Below are 16,111 nucleotides of genomic sequence, written 5' to 3' on the forward strand. Positions count from 1 at the left end.
CTACCACTCATTCAGGGGAGTGCTGGGTAGTTTTTTGGCATGTGCAGCACTCGTAATTGTTTGTGGTGTGTGTGTGTGTGTGTGTGTGCTTGCCTCCGGGAGCCATTGGATAGATAGATTGAGAGAATGGCAAACTAAACACCCACATGCTAAGAAATTAGCGCTTTGTGTCTGGGAATGGGTGTGCCTAACTGTGTCGCACGCAACAATGTCATGGTTATCATCGTCAATGTCTTTGATTTCATTTCCACTAATTTAAGCTGCGGCTTGCGGGCGTCTCAAAGTTGTGGGGCATACTTTCAGGCGGCGGTTTAAAATGCCGACTGGTTTCGAGTTACGAGAGAGCGTAATAAATGCCCCACAATGAGAACCTTCAATTTCATTATATCAATTCAAGCTTGAATCCATGTTTAAGCCTTGCCAGCAATCGTAATCAAGTATTTAAGCACATGCGCCTTTATTGAAAATTTTGCCATGATTGTATAATATGCGTGATTTATGCCAAAATCAGCCAAAATGCCGATTTGAGTATCTTAACTAATGTATTATTAAACTACATTGCATAGTAACGGGCGGTGTTCAATATCTTAAATTTGTGTCCTATGCCAGAAGGCAACGCCCAAAGCTATGCAGTGCACGTCTATTATGGGAGTCAACGAATTCGATTGCGAGTGCCTTGGATGTTCTTGAGCTGCTTCTCGACTTCCTTCAAGTACTTCTCGGGCAGACAATTGTCGCGCATGGCTGCAATTTTGGAGCTGATTACCTGCTTGATATTGGCATCCCGCAGACGGTCCTCCTCCAACCACTTCTGCATGCGTTCATGTTCGATGTCCGCTAGCCGGCGGCGCTCCTCCTGCCTGTCCGTCATTTGTTGCTTCAGGTCACGCCGATATGTCTGGGTGCGCAGGTCGCGTTCACGGTCAAGCCTTTTCTGCTTTTCCTCCTCATCGCGCATGCGTGCCAGCAACTTGTTGAAATCTTGCTCGGCGTGAGCTATCTCCTGGGCCAGGCGCTGCTTCATTTCCTGTGCCTGCTGGGCGCGCGACTCTAACAGATCGCGTTCGGCCTCCCGCTTTGCCATGGCCACTTCCTTTTCTCGCTGGCGATACTCGCGCTCCACTCGATTGCGTTCTTTGAGATACTTGAGCTCTTCGTTGGTCTGACGTGTCTCCTGGGCCTCGGCGGCTATTGTGAAGATGCGCTGCTGTCTTCGCTCGAACTCCTTTTTCACTACCTTTTGCATGTCCTTCAGCTGGCGTTCCTTCTCCTGCTTCTCGCGCATATAAGCTGCCACCCGCAGGTCCGCCAGTCGCTCCTGTTCGCAGAGCATTGTCTTAAAAATGTGCGACATATCGCGAACGCGCTGCAGCTCTTCGCGGAAGCGAAGCTTGCGCAGCTGGACAAAATTGCGCTGGCGTTCTTCCTCTTCTCGTAGCAGTTCGGTGGCCTTGCGCAGGTGCTTTGCCTCTTCGGCCACTCGCTGGGCCTCCAAGAAGCGTTTGTTTTCGCGCTCAGTCAGCTGCTGGCGAATCTCCTGCGCATATTTGGCTCGCTTTTCGATTTCGAGCCGCTCTCGCTCGTCCTCAGCATTGAGAGCCTCTTGTGCTCGCTGGTTGACCATCTTGGCCAGGCGTTCGTCGTCCTCGCGCAGTGCCCTAGCCATGAGCTGTTTTTCCTGGATTTGTGCCTCCCGCACTGCCTTACACTTGGCGTCGAGAATCATGCGGTTGACTTGCTTCACCTCCTCTTCCTGCTCCTGTTTGGCCAGTATGGCTCGACTTAGCACCGTGTTTTGCTCCTCCAGCGCCTCCTCGACAATGCTGCTCTCTTCAGGCTCCTTGGGTAATGTCGCCTTGCGAGCGGCGTCTATCTCCTTAAAGCGTTGCTTTGTTTCCTTCACTAGCTGCAACTGTTTGCGGTGTTCCGCCTCGTTCTGCTCAATGGCTTGCAACTTCTCATGGATGCTGACAACCCTGCACTTTTCCTTCAGTCGCTTTAAATCGCTGGGTCGCAGCACAAGCTCCTTAGCGCCCTGATTGCGTCTTCTTTCCCGCTCATTGCGCTTTAACTGCTTTTGATCGAAGGCCGCAAACTGCTCGCTGCGTCTACGAAAAGGCGCAAAGCTTGGGTTAGGAGCCACAGAAGTAAATGGTCTATATCCTCCAGGTGTCGTCCGATATGCGGCAGTCTGGGCGCGAGACCGCAGCTCCTGGCACTTCTGCTTGATTTGCGCCTCGGCACTCACAAATCGCACATTACAGGCCGACAGACAAGGCATTGTTGACCCAAAGCAGCTTCACATAGACCAAAAATCTGCTTCAAGGTTCGATCCGCACAATGCTACGCAGTTGGTTTCAATGCCAAGAAATGTGGTAAGAAAAAAAATAACTTCGTGCTGTCCAGTTGCTATGCGTCCATTAGCTTGTTTATGCAGCAAGCGAAGGTCGCCTTGGCAGCAACCTTGTTGCCCTGCCAGTGCACCAGTCGCCAAACTGTTTGCACCTCGCGTGGATATAGAAATCCAATAAAGGCAATGGCATAGGAAACGGGTTGTTGCGGGATTGCGGATTGAAAACCAATTGATTTTGTAGTGTGTCCTGGCGTTTGATGGAGTGCGAGCAACATTAGTCACTCGGCTGAGTTACTACTGTGGCACATTCGTTTCCCAGGCGAGTTGCGTTTGCTCAGCAAAGGCCCGCCTGGGGGCTGTTTCGCTTGTTATCTATTTTAGCCACTGGCCAAACATTTGGGCAGAGGCTAACGCTACTCTGGCATCCTTCGACGTGGGCATTAGATATGCAACGAAGCATAAATCTGGAGCTCTTCAGTATTATGAATTATGCGCAATGCTCAAGGACAAAACGTCTAGCAGACATACACTGAATCCACGCACAGTCATGTGTGAGAATGTGTGAAAGAAGTCAGCAATTATGCGGCATACAAAAGCAATAATCCAACAAAATTCACACATTGTGGCCATTGGCCACTGGGCATAGGGGACCAGTGGGGAGCAGTGTCTGCTCGCTTGGACTTGGCAACTGGACATTTGAGATATCAAAAGAGGTTGTCCGAAAGCGGAGAACATCCATTGCCCAGCCGGTCGGTGAGCTCGCCAGTGCCCAGTTGGGCGTGTTGCAAGTCTAAGCTGGCAAAGTTTACGGCCACACATACAAATTAACTTGACCAGAGCAACAGACAGCCCAGCTACCACGCCCACATTGTCAAACGCACACAGGGAAATAGAGTGGGAGTGCGGGAGAGAGTGAGAGAGGGGGGAATGAGAGAAAGAATAAGTCCGCTGGGTGAGTTTTAGATGCGAAATTTAAAACCGAACCAAGTCCCATAGATTTCTGCTGACTTTAATAAAAAGTTTTCGGTACGAAAACTTTCACTATGAGCATGCCGAGTCGCTCTTCGAGTTTTTTAGTGATGCATTCAGGCGTTAAAGTCAACTTAAGCCCGGCTCCCAAGCCCAGGCCCAAGCCCAAGCACCATCAAGCAGTTAGCCCATGGCCCATTTACCATTTCACTGGGGAGGCAAGCCATGGGGTGGACATCGCCTGCCGCAAATGTAAATTGACATTTTCGAGTGCACGATTGAGCAAATGAACGGTTTTTTGCCTGGCCTTCGCCAAGGGCCTTTGCCAAGTGTAATGGCAGTCAAGTTGTTGGATTAGCAGCAGGCCTCCCAAAGCGAAGCATTAAAGAGAGGAGGGAGAGGGTCATGCATGGCCGCTTCGCACATGGGCTTCTTGATTATATGCAAAATGTTATTGGACAGGGCCTGGCTCAGGCTTTGCCCAGCAGGGGTGGCGCGGCATTAGCTCGAGGTCATCATTAGGATATCCTTAGGCCCGATGTTATGTGCCCAAGTGGCAGATTTGCCTGCTTGTGGGTTAATTAAAGTTAAGTAGAGACTTACTCTTAGCGTTATTATCTTATCTTATCACAGTTTGCAGGTGAGAATCTATAATGATTCCGCAGAGTGCTCAACATAAGTATTAGATATAAAAGCCCAGCTTGTATCCAGACAATAGCTCGTGCCTTAACCGAAATTCCGAAAAGGCAGCATTGCCCAGACACATCCAGACACTGAAATTGACAGAGTTGAGCACAAAACTGTGGACGTTTCTTCTCTTGAATCGTCAGAGTCGAGTGTCTGGCTGCATTACCCATACGCCGCGTAGACCCACGTGACAGCACCCAACGGGCCTATTACTAAAGCTGCTGCAGTAGCTGTCAAATTCCTTTTGCCATATGATTCATTGGCCAGCCGCTAGGGAAGAGTGTTGGTGCCGTTGCCAGACATGCGTGTGCCGACTTATTTGCATAAATTATGTCGGTGCGGGTGGCATCAGCGCTGGAAGCACTGGACTCTCGATAGGAGCCGCAGTTGAAATGGCCCAGCGCCAGAGCCTCGGCTTCGGCCAAGCTACTTACTAACTCGCCCTGCTGCTATTTATATAAATTTCTCACTGACAGACATTCGATTTCCGGCTGCAGATTTTCGATGTTTCGTTCGTTTACATTTTCATAAACATGTGCAGGGATTTTGGTCCGTCCTGGCTGACAGCTTTGCATAACTTTGTGTGGAAATTATTGATCGTCGGCAGCTCTCAAGTTCGCTTGCCAGCAACTTTGGGCCCCGTCTGCGACCCCTGCTTTTAGCCGGCAACTTGAGCAATTTCATGCAGTTTCCTGTCGTCGTCGTCGTCGTTGTCAGCGTCTTCGTCCTCGTCTGATGTTCACAGGACTAAAAGCACATCATATTCATTGTGGCCCTGTTCGCACGCATATTTTTATTTATTTCAAAACATATTTCGTAACCAGTATTCTGGCTGCCACTCCCTGCTTTCCACATACATATTACTCATACGCACCATTGAACTTATGTTTTGGTCAATTTTTTATTGCAAGTGTTGCCCTTTTTTTCGTATGGTTACGCACTCGTAGCACATAAATTTCCACACATTTTCATTGTAAATTAAGTTTTTTTGTGTGTGTTGTGTGTGTGTGTGTGTGCAGTCTTTTTTAACATTTTGATAAATTTCGGGTCGTATGTTAAGGGCCGAAATGTTTTTGGTAACCTTTTCGTATTCCTTGATTAATTGACCCAAATGGCACACAGAATTCGAGCCTGATAATAGCTGCAATTTCGGAACTCATATTTTTGATTAGTTTATTTGATTTTGTGCCCAGTTCGTTTCCAAGCAATAAATCAAAATCTTACAGCAGTTAGTCTAATCATTTTGCTCAACAAAAAATACTATATGGAATATGCTTAATGCCAGTTTTGTTTTCAATTTAATATCAATTAAGCTGACATACTTTGAAGTTTATTGAGATTTATCAATGCACCAATTGATTGAAAGTAGCACAGGAAAAACACTTTGGGGAATCAACTAAAAATGAATTATGATAGAGGCATTGCCATATGCGCTGGTCCATAGTCTCTGCAGTACTTTTGCACAGTTTTAATTTGCTTGCAGCTTTTCGGTTCGGGCATGCAAACAAATTTCGTTGGAATAAAATTTTAATCATGCTGCAATACGAAACTGGTTCTTGTTACTTATTCTCGCATTTGCCTGCCCTGCCATGCCATGCGGTGCCGTGCCAACCCCCTCCACCTCCAGACTTGAGCCTGCCACAAAAAATATAATTTATATTTAATCCAACACACAAACAAGTCATTAACCATATTTGGCCAGCCAACGGACTGGCGTCCCGGTCGGGCCACTGACATTTTCTGCATGTAAAAATGAAATTTATGAAGACTGCAGCAAAGAATTACGGTGTCTGCCTGTCCGTTCTTGGCTCTGGATCTGGCTGTTGGCGTTAAAGTTGCGACAGGAATCCGAATTTACGGAGTCCCTTTGGTTTATTTATGGTGATGTTGATAAGATGCTGGGTCAGGTTAGTCAATTGGTGTCCCATTGTGAGTCAGTCGGTCAAAGCCCGTCATCATAATCGGCGAACAATTTGTCATACGCTGTGCGGCTCTTAATAGGCACTCTACAATTGAACGCCTCGGTCACCCCCCCGATGAGCACAATTTGAATTCCCGGCAATGCCCCGTTGCTGAATCAACTGCAAATTCGCAGAAATTTACTTGAATTGATTCAAATTTATATTCATATTATAGCGCACCGAGCTGGTTGTATTATAAGTAGAAGCCACACGCGTACGTGCAACATTCCAGCTTCGTCAAACTCTTCTCGTGTCAGAAGCTCAAACAACTGACGGTGACGTCCGCGTTGATGTTGGCGCCGTTTGACGACTCGGACTCCGGCGGCGACTGCGATTGCGATTACGTGATGTTTTAATCAATTTTTGTTTGCCGCATTCGCAAAACGGGCGGACCACTGTCCAGCTGTCCGTGTAAACAAACTGGCTAGCAAGTGGAGAAATTATGGCAATGGCGATGTCGAAATTGTTTATGCAAATTCTCAAATGTTGTTAATTGATTAACGAGCTGCGAAGTGTGCCAGGCCCATTAATGCATCCGCTTGCGCATTGCATTGTTGTAAATATTATTGTTAACATTGTTATTGTTATTGCTGCTGTTGCATATAATGTGAAAACATTCAAAATTCTTCGCGAAAAAGACTGCGATCACAGCAAGCCCGGCAATCTCTGAAAGGCAACGTCTTCCTAGAGTATTCATCAATATATACTCGCAGTTCTGCTGATTCTTCCAATAGAAGTTGAATCTCTCACACTTTCCGCATTGTTAATTGTGACACAATGTTTTTAGTGCAAATTATTCATTTAAAAGTCGATCCAAAAATTGGTTTAGCTGATCAAGAAGTAATATATTTCTCAATTCGGAGAAGTTACACACACTATAATGCACGTTCTAAGAGAAAGCAACACACACTTTAATATCAATTTTAAAATTATTGAGGTCTTATAAATGCTGAGTATTAAACACAACAAACAAAATGGAAATGAAAAAAGATCAGGGATTGATTTAAAGGGACTATATTAAAGGCTATTCTTTCGCGTAATTGGAATTCATTGAATTTCTTGAAACTTTCGACCCTTGTGACCATCATCATATTTATGCGGACTTTGGCCACTTACCGAGCTGCCTAACCATTAAAACCGAACCTAGTCCGAGGCAACTACGTCAAGAGAGCTCCAGACTGCAAGTTGCAAAAAAAGGAGCAAAGGAAGCAACGCCATCAGCAGAACACATAAAGCACCCAAGTAGAGAGCCCAATAAACAAATACGATGGGCGGTGCAGCACGGCGTGGACGGTGCCGGGTGCTAGATGCAAAGCAGCAGGTTGGGGACTCCCACGCACTTGGAGCGTTCCCGTCCAGCCGTCAGGCTGTTGAGAAATAAATTACATACAAAATAACTGCAATACATGTAAATAAAAGTGGACACCCACTGGAGAGTCCTGGGCAGGACTAACCCACGTCAAGGGGACCGGTGCGGCTGGTCGTTGTTGGGGACGTCGACGTCGACGTCGACGTCAGCGTCTCGTCAACCGGCAGTCGAGTAAAAAGTCAGCCCAGAGAGCATTCAGCCCATTGTCCTGCGTCCGGGGTTTTGCGTCCTGGCCGATGTGTGTGTGTGTGTGTGTGCTGTCCAAAGGACTTTTATGCTTGCCACATGGCTGCTGTCCTGCACAGCGACATTTTGACGTCCCCAGCTCTCACATTGGCTCGAGTGTGCCGAAGACCGAGGAGGAGCTAGACCGCCCGAGGCCAGAAGTATCACTTGTCAGATTAATTTACGTGTTTGTGCTGCCGCCACAGCACCAGCAAGGACTATAGCTGTGTGTCCTGACAAAGAAATCAGCTGCTGCGGTGCTCCACATGCAAAAACCGGAGCTGAGGCATTTTGCCGTCGTATTTACTCGGAACAGTCGGGCACCCCTACCTTTGCCGAGCCCCTGCAGGGGCTATGTAAATGTTGCGTTCTCTGTCGAGGCAAAGAGAAGGCCCTTTAATGTGTTCAAAGTTAAATGGACAACGCGCTTACACAACATGCTTTAATTTTGTATGACAACTTTCAGCTAACCACACGCCCTCTTCCCTTAATATGACGCCTGTGCCCCATCTGCAGCTCTATCCGTCGCAAATCCGTTTGTCCACCCCACCCAACTTTGTGTTTTGGCACTTTTCAATTTAAATGTCTCTGAAATAATTGGGGAAGAATCAACAGTGGGAAAGCTACAACTGTCACTTGCTCAATATTTAATCATGTGTCTCGATAAAATCGATCGATATGTGAACGAACGATGCGAAGAAGCATCACTTAACTCATGCTGAAACTTTACCAACTGTTTCAACATAATTTTCAAGTCAGCAAGAATACTATATATATTTTACACTGATTTAGTGACCTGTTCAGTATTAACTTCGTTTTGAGCTAACCGGCTCAGGATCAATGTTGGCTAACACGAACAGGAGCAAGCAGGTATAAACACCAAAAGTTAGCAAGTTTCAGTTTGCAAGTCTTCGTTCTCGTTAAAGTGCTTTCACTACTTGACAATTAAAGGGTTATATAGAAAAAAACCTAGGAAAGGAATGCTGACCGACTGACTAGACAAGCCGATAATGCTAAAAGCCTAAATATTGGCAGTTACTTGTATTGTATTTCTTGAATACTAAGAAATTATGGAAAACGTTTGTATGGAATATTTTATATTCATCTGATTCATCTTGTAGTCATAAAAAACATGGTTGTTGTTAAGCTATTGAGTTTTCCTGGAACTAAACAGTACATATAGTGGGATTGTAAGCTCGCAATATAATTCCATTTGTAGTTTTTTGATTTCTCAGAATATTCGTTTCGAACCCATCGTTATGGATGCTACCCTTAAATGGAACGGTAGCTGAAGGGGAAGGTATTGTGTGTGTCGGCGCCTGATTTAAAGTTTTAATTTATGCAAATTGTTGATATTTGTTGTTGCTGATATTTTTACACATGTGCTGGTCCCTCCGTGTTGTTTCCCCATGCATCTGTGTGTGTCTCTTTTTGTGTGCGTCAAATTCAGTCTGCTGCCACGCCCCTTTAACGCCCCATGCTAAAAGCCACGCACACGACCCCAGCATCATCGGCAACACTGCCACCGATAAGGATAATGGAAAATTTATTAGTTTAATTGAATTTCTAAGGCGGAAGTTTTACGTTTACGTAATGATATCGTCGTCGTCCTTTGCCAAGCCAGAATTGTGTGTTCCTTGCTGCTATTGTTGTTGTTGGTGGCTGCGTTGGGTTATGCACATTGTTGTACCCTCTCTACACCTTAGCCACCCAGCAGCCACCCACCAGCAACACCCAACCACTGCGCTTCTGTGTGTGCGGCTGCTATTTAGTTTGAGGTTTTGTGTGTCTCGATAATTTATTAATGAATGCATTTGCCTATTACTTACCCTGGCTGAGATTGCTTTTAACTTTGCCTCGCTCGGGTTTGTTTAGATGGTGACTGTCTCCTAACTCGAGCCCCTACGATTCCTCAATTTGTTACCGTCTTATCTAGATAGGAGCGAAAAATTACTTTTCTGACCACTTCCGTTGAAACCACAACCCTGCCAAACTAAGGAATCAGGCAGGCCCCAAATGAGCACCATTCAAAATTTTCAGTGCCTAGCGCCTTACTAAATCCTTAAAGGCGGAAAGTTAATCAGTAAACATGACGATAACAAAAAGCAATCGGTTCGTAGAAAAGGCGCCAGGCAAACAAGCCAAAAGCAATGGCTAAACAAAGCCAAAGAGACTGAAACAGAGATAGAGAAAAATTGGTAGAAATTTAGCAAGGCAGAGAGAGTGAGAGAGAGAGAGAGAGAGAGGGAATGATGTACAGTAGCCAAAACACAACACTTAACAGCTGCCAAAGCCCTGACTGAGTGACCTGAAGCGAGTCCAGAGAGTCGCATGGATGTTGAGTGCCAAGAGGGAGTGAAGTGGACTGGAGTGGAGTGGAACGGAGTGGGGCAGTGCAAACGGTAGCAGGAACAGCGGCAAATGGTCAAGTGGCAACCCCTTTGGTATTGCCTGAAGTGGTCAAAAGTGGCGCCGGGGTGCAAATGGCAAAAGCCAAATGATGAAAGTGCTGTTGCTGTTGCTGTTGCTGCTGCTGCTGCTGCCATTGCCAAAGTCCTTGCCGACGTGGAGCGCGCACATCAAAGGTGCTAGCTGCGCTGCAGGATTCTATATTGGGTGCGGGTGCGGGTGTGGGTGCTGGTATTGTGGCAGGTCCTTGCGCGCCACTTTGCATAAATGACGGGTAGAAGCGAAAATAATAAACTAGGAATACGCACGGACTGCAACAGGGATCGATGGCTTGGGCTGGGCAGCTATCGCCGTCATCGGTCCTTTCGTGACCTTTGTGCCTTTTAATGTGGTTTGCCAGGCAGACACCCCTGCAATTTGCAATTAATCAGCAAACAGGCAAACAGCATGGTGCATTCGGGCAGCTCCAACCTGGAGAAACAGACACACGAACAAGCAGACCGACAGACAGACATACGGACAAAGAGACAAATGGTAAACAGTTCTTGCTGTTGCATATTTTCAGGCACGTTGCAGTCAATGCAACCGCCACAGCGACATACATAAATTAACTAGCGTCTGTCTAGCAAAAGGGTTAATTTTGTAAAATATTTTAATAGTCGCCACTGCAACGCCATTTTGCTCCAACCCCTCCTGGCACTCTTCTTCGGCCAGCAACCCTTGCCGATTACAGCGTGGGGTGATAATATATTTTGCATTTGCAAGTTTTTAATTGCATTTGTACAACAGAGTCAATATTTGTAGGTAACTGCATGTCCTTTTTGGCAGGGGGCAGGCAGCATGGAATTTGAGGCAAGCTACAGAGGGTTTCTTTAGTAAATGCAGCTACCTTAAACTTCGAATAAAGCTGGGTCTTTAAACAGCGCGCATTAAATATGCCATAATATTGTGTGTGTAACAGAAAAAAATAATAAATGACATTTTTATGGAGTGGAAGGAGGCTGGCAAGTCTTGGGCGGCTTGCACTGTAGGTGTTTGCCTACTTGCCACACAGGCAAGGGCATAAGACGCAAGCACAGACATAGGCGGCTTCCCCCAACAGACAGAGCCCAGCGAGCACATGTGCCTCCGGCAGATCTGATGCCGCGAATAGCGACTGGCGACTGCCAAAAGGCAAGCCGAGAAAATAAGTCATTAAAATGCGGATTACCCAAAGCGTGGAAGTGAATTTTTGCATGTTATATGCGAGATGCGTCGCAGACTTTAGACTTTGTTAGGCTTCAGATTCATCGGTTATCTGCCGAGCCCGTCACTGGTCGAGGCTCAGCTTGGTGACTGACAGGACGGCCGGGAGGCACACAAAACGGCGACAGGCCACGAGAGGACTGGAATAGCGCAAACATGTTAAGCTCCCTTCTGTCTGTCTGTCTGACTGTCTTTATATGTGCATTAGGCCTTTAGATTTGACTGGCAGCCAAGGACCGAAGACCCAGGCAGTCGGCGAGTGAAATATTTATTAATGATCCTTTTGAGATTTTGCGTGGTATGGCCACATAATTCATTTTACTCATAAACTGTGTGGAAGTAAAGGTACAGTAAATAAAAACAAGGAAATGCTGACTGGGGATGATCGACGCCGAGATACCCTGTTGTCGTTGTTCTCTCATTCTTTTGCTAGTTGTTCAGGATTGCTTGGCCTTAATCTTGTGTATAAATCGGAAATAAGGGCTATAGTTCACTTATTTAAACTAAGCAAACAGAATTGATCAAATCACTTAGGTGAGCCTAGATCAACTCTGCAGTTTAGGAATGTTGATCAACCACGCATAAGTTTATGTCGCCGGAGATGCCTTCTTCTGTTGGGAACATACAAAGAGCAGAGAAAAGCGGTAACTATTTGACAAAGTTGATTCCAGGCATCAGTATAACTGCCAGAAAGCACTTTCATGTTAAATTAATTAACAATTGAACACAAGTTCCAAGCTTGTTTGTATCTGCTATGCTAAATGGCTTAGAACTTTTGGTCTTTCTCTTTGTCAAAAAAATGTATTTAATGCTGACCTGAACCCAAACATAAATTGTTACCCAATACACACACATAAAAACCAAAAAAACGCCAACAACTTATCGCTAAAATTCCGAAGCACGCCTTTAAATACCAATTAATTTTTGACCGCCGCAAACTGTCAAATTGTTTTCAGTTTTTTTTTTCGACGAAAATTCCCAGAATATCCCACACGTTTGTATTCCATTCTTTCTGGATTATTAGGATTTGTTTCTGGTAAATTTTTATTTTTAATATAAAAATGGAAAAACATTAAAAAATCAAAGCCGCCTAAGCCACTCCACGTCGTTGTCTTCCACTTTGTTTACGATCTTTTAAACCTGGTTTATGACACCGCATCGATCGGTTCATGCGCAAAATTTTGTTGCTTAACCTGCTCGAAATTAGCAATTAATTCACTATAAAGGAGGCGTGTGTTGATTTTTATTACTATCAAGCAAAATGTTGACCGCTGACTCAGCCGATGCTTCGGTTCCAGGTTTTGTGAATGAGCAGCTGGGCCCAAACGATGGGAGCCCGACGTTTGGGTGTGGTTTCTTTGGCGTGTGGGCTAAACTCAAATCGGAAATTAAATAAAACTCGCCAAACGTTGCGCTTACGCATAAAAATCAGGTGCAACTGCCGAAGAATCTGTGAATCTGGTACAAAATTTGCAACTTTTGCCCTGCGAAAATCTTCAAAAATGAATCGTGGTTAATAAAAAAATTATATCTAATTTTTATAAGGCTCATGCTCAGCGTGCTTATCACCCGGGCAGGCCTTTCTGAATCCATGGCCAGCCGCCGCTCTCAGTCCAGAGCCTAATCCCCATTTAGCATGCATACGCGAATGTGTCGCCTTAAGAATGCAATAAATTTTCATTTTGAATATGTGTAACAGGAATATATATAAATAATTTCTGCAAGTGCGTGGCACAAAGGCAGCGTGAGGCACAGAAATGCGTTCAATAAATTCTGCAGTCAAATCCGTAACAGGGTCCCAAAACTGCTATACGGGGGGCTCGTTTTGTTTCTTGTTGTTGCGTCTTTTGTTGGTTTAATGTAAAAACATTTCCACATAAGCGATTTTTCACGTAAATCAAACGCCGGCTTGATGATGTTGGCGAGGACGACACAGCTGATGGCGGACGGAGACGGAGACGGAGAAAAGCGGAGCCGGAATCAGAGCGCAGTGCTGCTCAACTGTAGCCGCTTTTCAGTCACATGTGCCACAGCGCCGAATACCCCACAAGTTATGAGATTAATTCATTTGCTTTTTGCTCGAGTGCAAATTACAAAATTACGCCATTTCCTTTTGACATTTCTCAATTTCTGTTGAATTGTGCGACATGGTTGCATTCGGTCGCCAGTTCGTCGCCAATCTCCAGACCCAGGCCAGCGATAGGCGCTTTTGTTTTTCACATGAATTTAAATTTATAAATATTTAAGCACTATGATAGACGCCGTCGACATTCGAACAGGGACAGCTGCTCGTCGCCACGGTTCTTGGCTGTGGGCGGGTTGCACGCGGTTACGCAAACAGTTAGCCAAGAACCAGTCAGAGAGAGAGAGAGAGAGAGAGAGAAAGAGACACACGGTGAGAGAGAGTGAGAGACTCAGAGAGACAATTCGCAGTCCAGAGCAGACATAGACCCTGCTCGACTCATAGCCAAAGACCTAGCCAGACATTCTCGTCTCGACATGATAAAAATGAATCTTTGATGTCATTTGGGTTTTGTATGAAAATATTTTTAATGAAAAAAAAAAAGGAAGAGCCAGCCACAACAGAATCCAGTTGTTTTTGTTAATGAAATTTGCTGAGGCCGCAAGAAGGTCGCTTTATTTGCCAAAAATATTAAATTCATAAATAAATTACAAGGTAAACTGACTGAGGTGCGCTGACAGAGGCTTACAGGAGTTGATTGAGCACGTCAAAACGACTTACTAATTCCCTATAAATAGTGTATTATTCAAGGCTTTTCACTTATATTCAGCAGTCCCTTCATTCTGTTAATCATTTCATCTGTTGGGCTTTCTCTCATCTCATCGCTCTCACAACTCCCACAAACATTTGAAAGCAATCATTAAATGATTATTCAATTATTTTCCCCACACTTTTCGTGTGGCATTATTCATTTTGGCCAGTCTTGCATCTCCTAGCCAGCAATCCAATTAACGTCAAAATAACGCCACATACCACAGACATATTCGTAAGTAGACCCCGAGCGAATGAGAAATCGTTTAATAGGCGCATCAATCAGTTAGGCGAACTCATAAAACACCAGACACCCGAACAGCAACAACTATAGCAACAACTAGCCCAAGCACGAGTGGAAATAAAATATATAAACATGGTTGCATAGCACATCGAGGAACCATAAGATGCACATGCACATTTTTCTTTTGAAGTGGCTGCCTGGCAGCCGCAAGCGAAACAACAACAGCAACAGCTACAACAACTTTCCTGCGCCATGTACACATGTAGCATATGTATCTTAAAGATACAGATAAAAAGTGAACAGCAGAACGCAGAGACTCTGCTGGCTCTGCTGCGCTGGTACGCTGCGTCTAGCCGAGTCGGCCTGCGCTTAATTGTTAAGACAAATCATACGCTAATGGCCATAAAGCGAAGTGCGCAACGCGCATCCCAAAGATACGCGAAACGTGTGTGCGTCTGCCTTCTTGGCCCCGTTAGCCTCGACTCCCAGAGTCGCCCGACTCTCGACTCTCGACTCTCGGCACTTCACTATCGAAACTGTCTCTGCCGCCTCACGGCCCTCCAGTCGCTGTGTCTCTAGTGCACACATTAAAAATTAAATAAACAATTTGCTGCAGTTTCATTGGAAAATGTGTGATTAAATGCGGTTGCCGGTTGGCGGATGGCTGTTGGCTTTTGGCATGGGAGTCGGAGTTGGAGTCGGAGTTGGAGCTGTAGTTGGAGCATTGCAATGCCTTTTTATGACCGGTAGAGTAGCTGCCTGCTTTTCGTATTTGAAAAGCATTTTCGGTTTTCGGCCATGAATTTTATGGCGAACGGATGTGTTATTGGTTCTCCGTATGTGAATCGGCGGAATGTTGAGGGCGTACCGTGCAATGACCTGGACGACACGACGTTGCGTCTCAGCGTTATCGAGGTCAGCTTATTTATTTCTATGGCGTGGCAATTGGCCATCTTATTTAAATTGAGAAAACGATTTCCCAAGCAATTTGGCTGAACAAATTAAATTAATACTAGATCGCAATCTAGTAAAATCATTTTGTCAATCGACCACTAATCGGCGCATCGAATGCAGACTCCAAAAAAGGGCCCACACCAAATTACAGCTGGAGGATACTAATTCCCATTATATACCTCTATTCCTACATTTATCTATATCTCTCTTTTCAGCTTTAACCCTATTTGCACAGGCAATTCTGGCCATATCAAAGTTAATGCAAGTGCCAATTGCCATGCTCGACTGTCAATCAGTCGAGAACTGTAACCCGTTTTTTTTCTTATATATATATATATATATATATATATATCCTTAACTCCGGCCTCAAGTCGTAACTCTCGCAAATTTGTTTCCGCTTCTGGTTCTGCCACAGACACATGGGATCCGCTTCCCTCTCTCAATGTTTCTATCAAGCTGGCTGGCTGATGTGCGTTACCAATTTTAAAGTTGGGCATTTCGGGCGTTCGCCCTTGCAGCAATTACCAAACCACACAACAATCGTTCAATGGTAAAATAAAAGCGACTTAAAAATAGACGAGCCAACTGACAGAACTCACAGACAGAGAACCAGAACCAACGAATTGTCGGCTGATGTTGCCAATGTCTTTCCTGTTGTTGCTGTTGTTGTTGCAGTTGTTGCTGTCGCTCGCTTCAATTTCGAGACAATCGCAAATTGACAATCAAAGTCTTCAAAGACAGTGAAAACTGCTGCGGCTGCACAGCCAAGAAACAACCGAAACGAAACAGCCAGAAGAGCCAAAAACAGCCAACATGGCATCTTTTCGAAAGCCTTTTATGCTCCCATGTGTGTGTGTGTGTCAGTGTGTGTGTGTGTTTGTTAGTGTGCGAGTGTTTGCGACGCCAAGCATTTGATTTAAAT

The 16,111-nt window shown here is 45.3% G+C and overlaps 3 protein-coding genes across 3 annotated transcripts in view; 1 reads left to right on the plus strand and 2 right to left on the minus strand.

Annotated features, from left to right (window-relative positions):
* Positions 1-16,111, plus strand: part of Ten-m (teneurin transmembrane protein Ten-m) — a 332,752-nt gene that overhangs the window by 125,690 nt on the left and 190,951 nt on the right. The gene's annotated exons all lie outside the window — the stretch shown is intronic.
* LOC6622441 (putative phosphatidate phosphatase) overlaps positions 1-16,111 on the minus strand; it is a 62,692-nt gene that overhangs the window by 16,140 nt on the left and 30,441 nt on the right. The gene's annotated exons all lie outside the window — the stretch shown is intronic.
* LOC6622435 (cilia- and flagella-associated protein 45) lies at positions 455-2,379 on the minus strand. The gene has a single exon (XM_002047913.3). It carries the CDS (start codon positions 2,279-2,281, stop codon positions 653-655), a length of 1,629 nt encoding a protein of 542 aa, XP_002047949.1. The 5' UTR covers positions 2,282-2,379; the 3' UTR covers positions 455-652.

The sequence above is a fragment of the Drosophila virilis genome, chromosome 3 (assembly GCF_030788295.1).
Source record: "Drosophila virilis strain 15010-1051.87 chromosome 3, Dvir_AGI_RSII-ME, whole genome shotgun sequence".
In the NCBI taxonomy this organism is placed as follows: Eukaryota; Metazoa; Arthropoda; class Insecta; order Diptera; family Drosophilidae; genus Drosophila; species Drosophila virilis.

Excerpts from the sequence above, each read along its gene's own strand:
- LOC6622435 (XM_002047913.3), bottom strand. The coding sequence starts at position 2,281 with ATGCCTTGTCTGTCGGCCTGTAATGTGCGATTTGTGAGTGCCGAGGCG.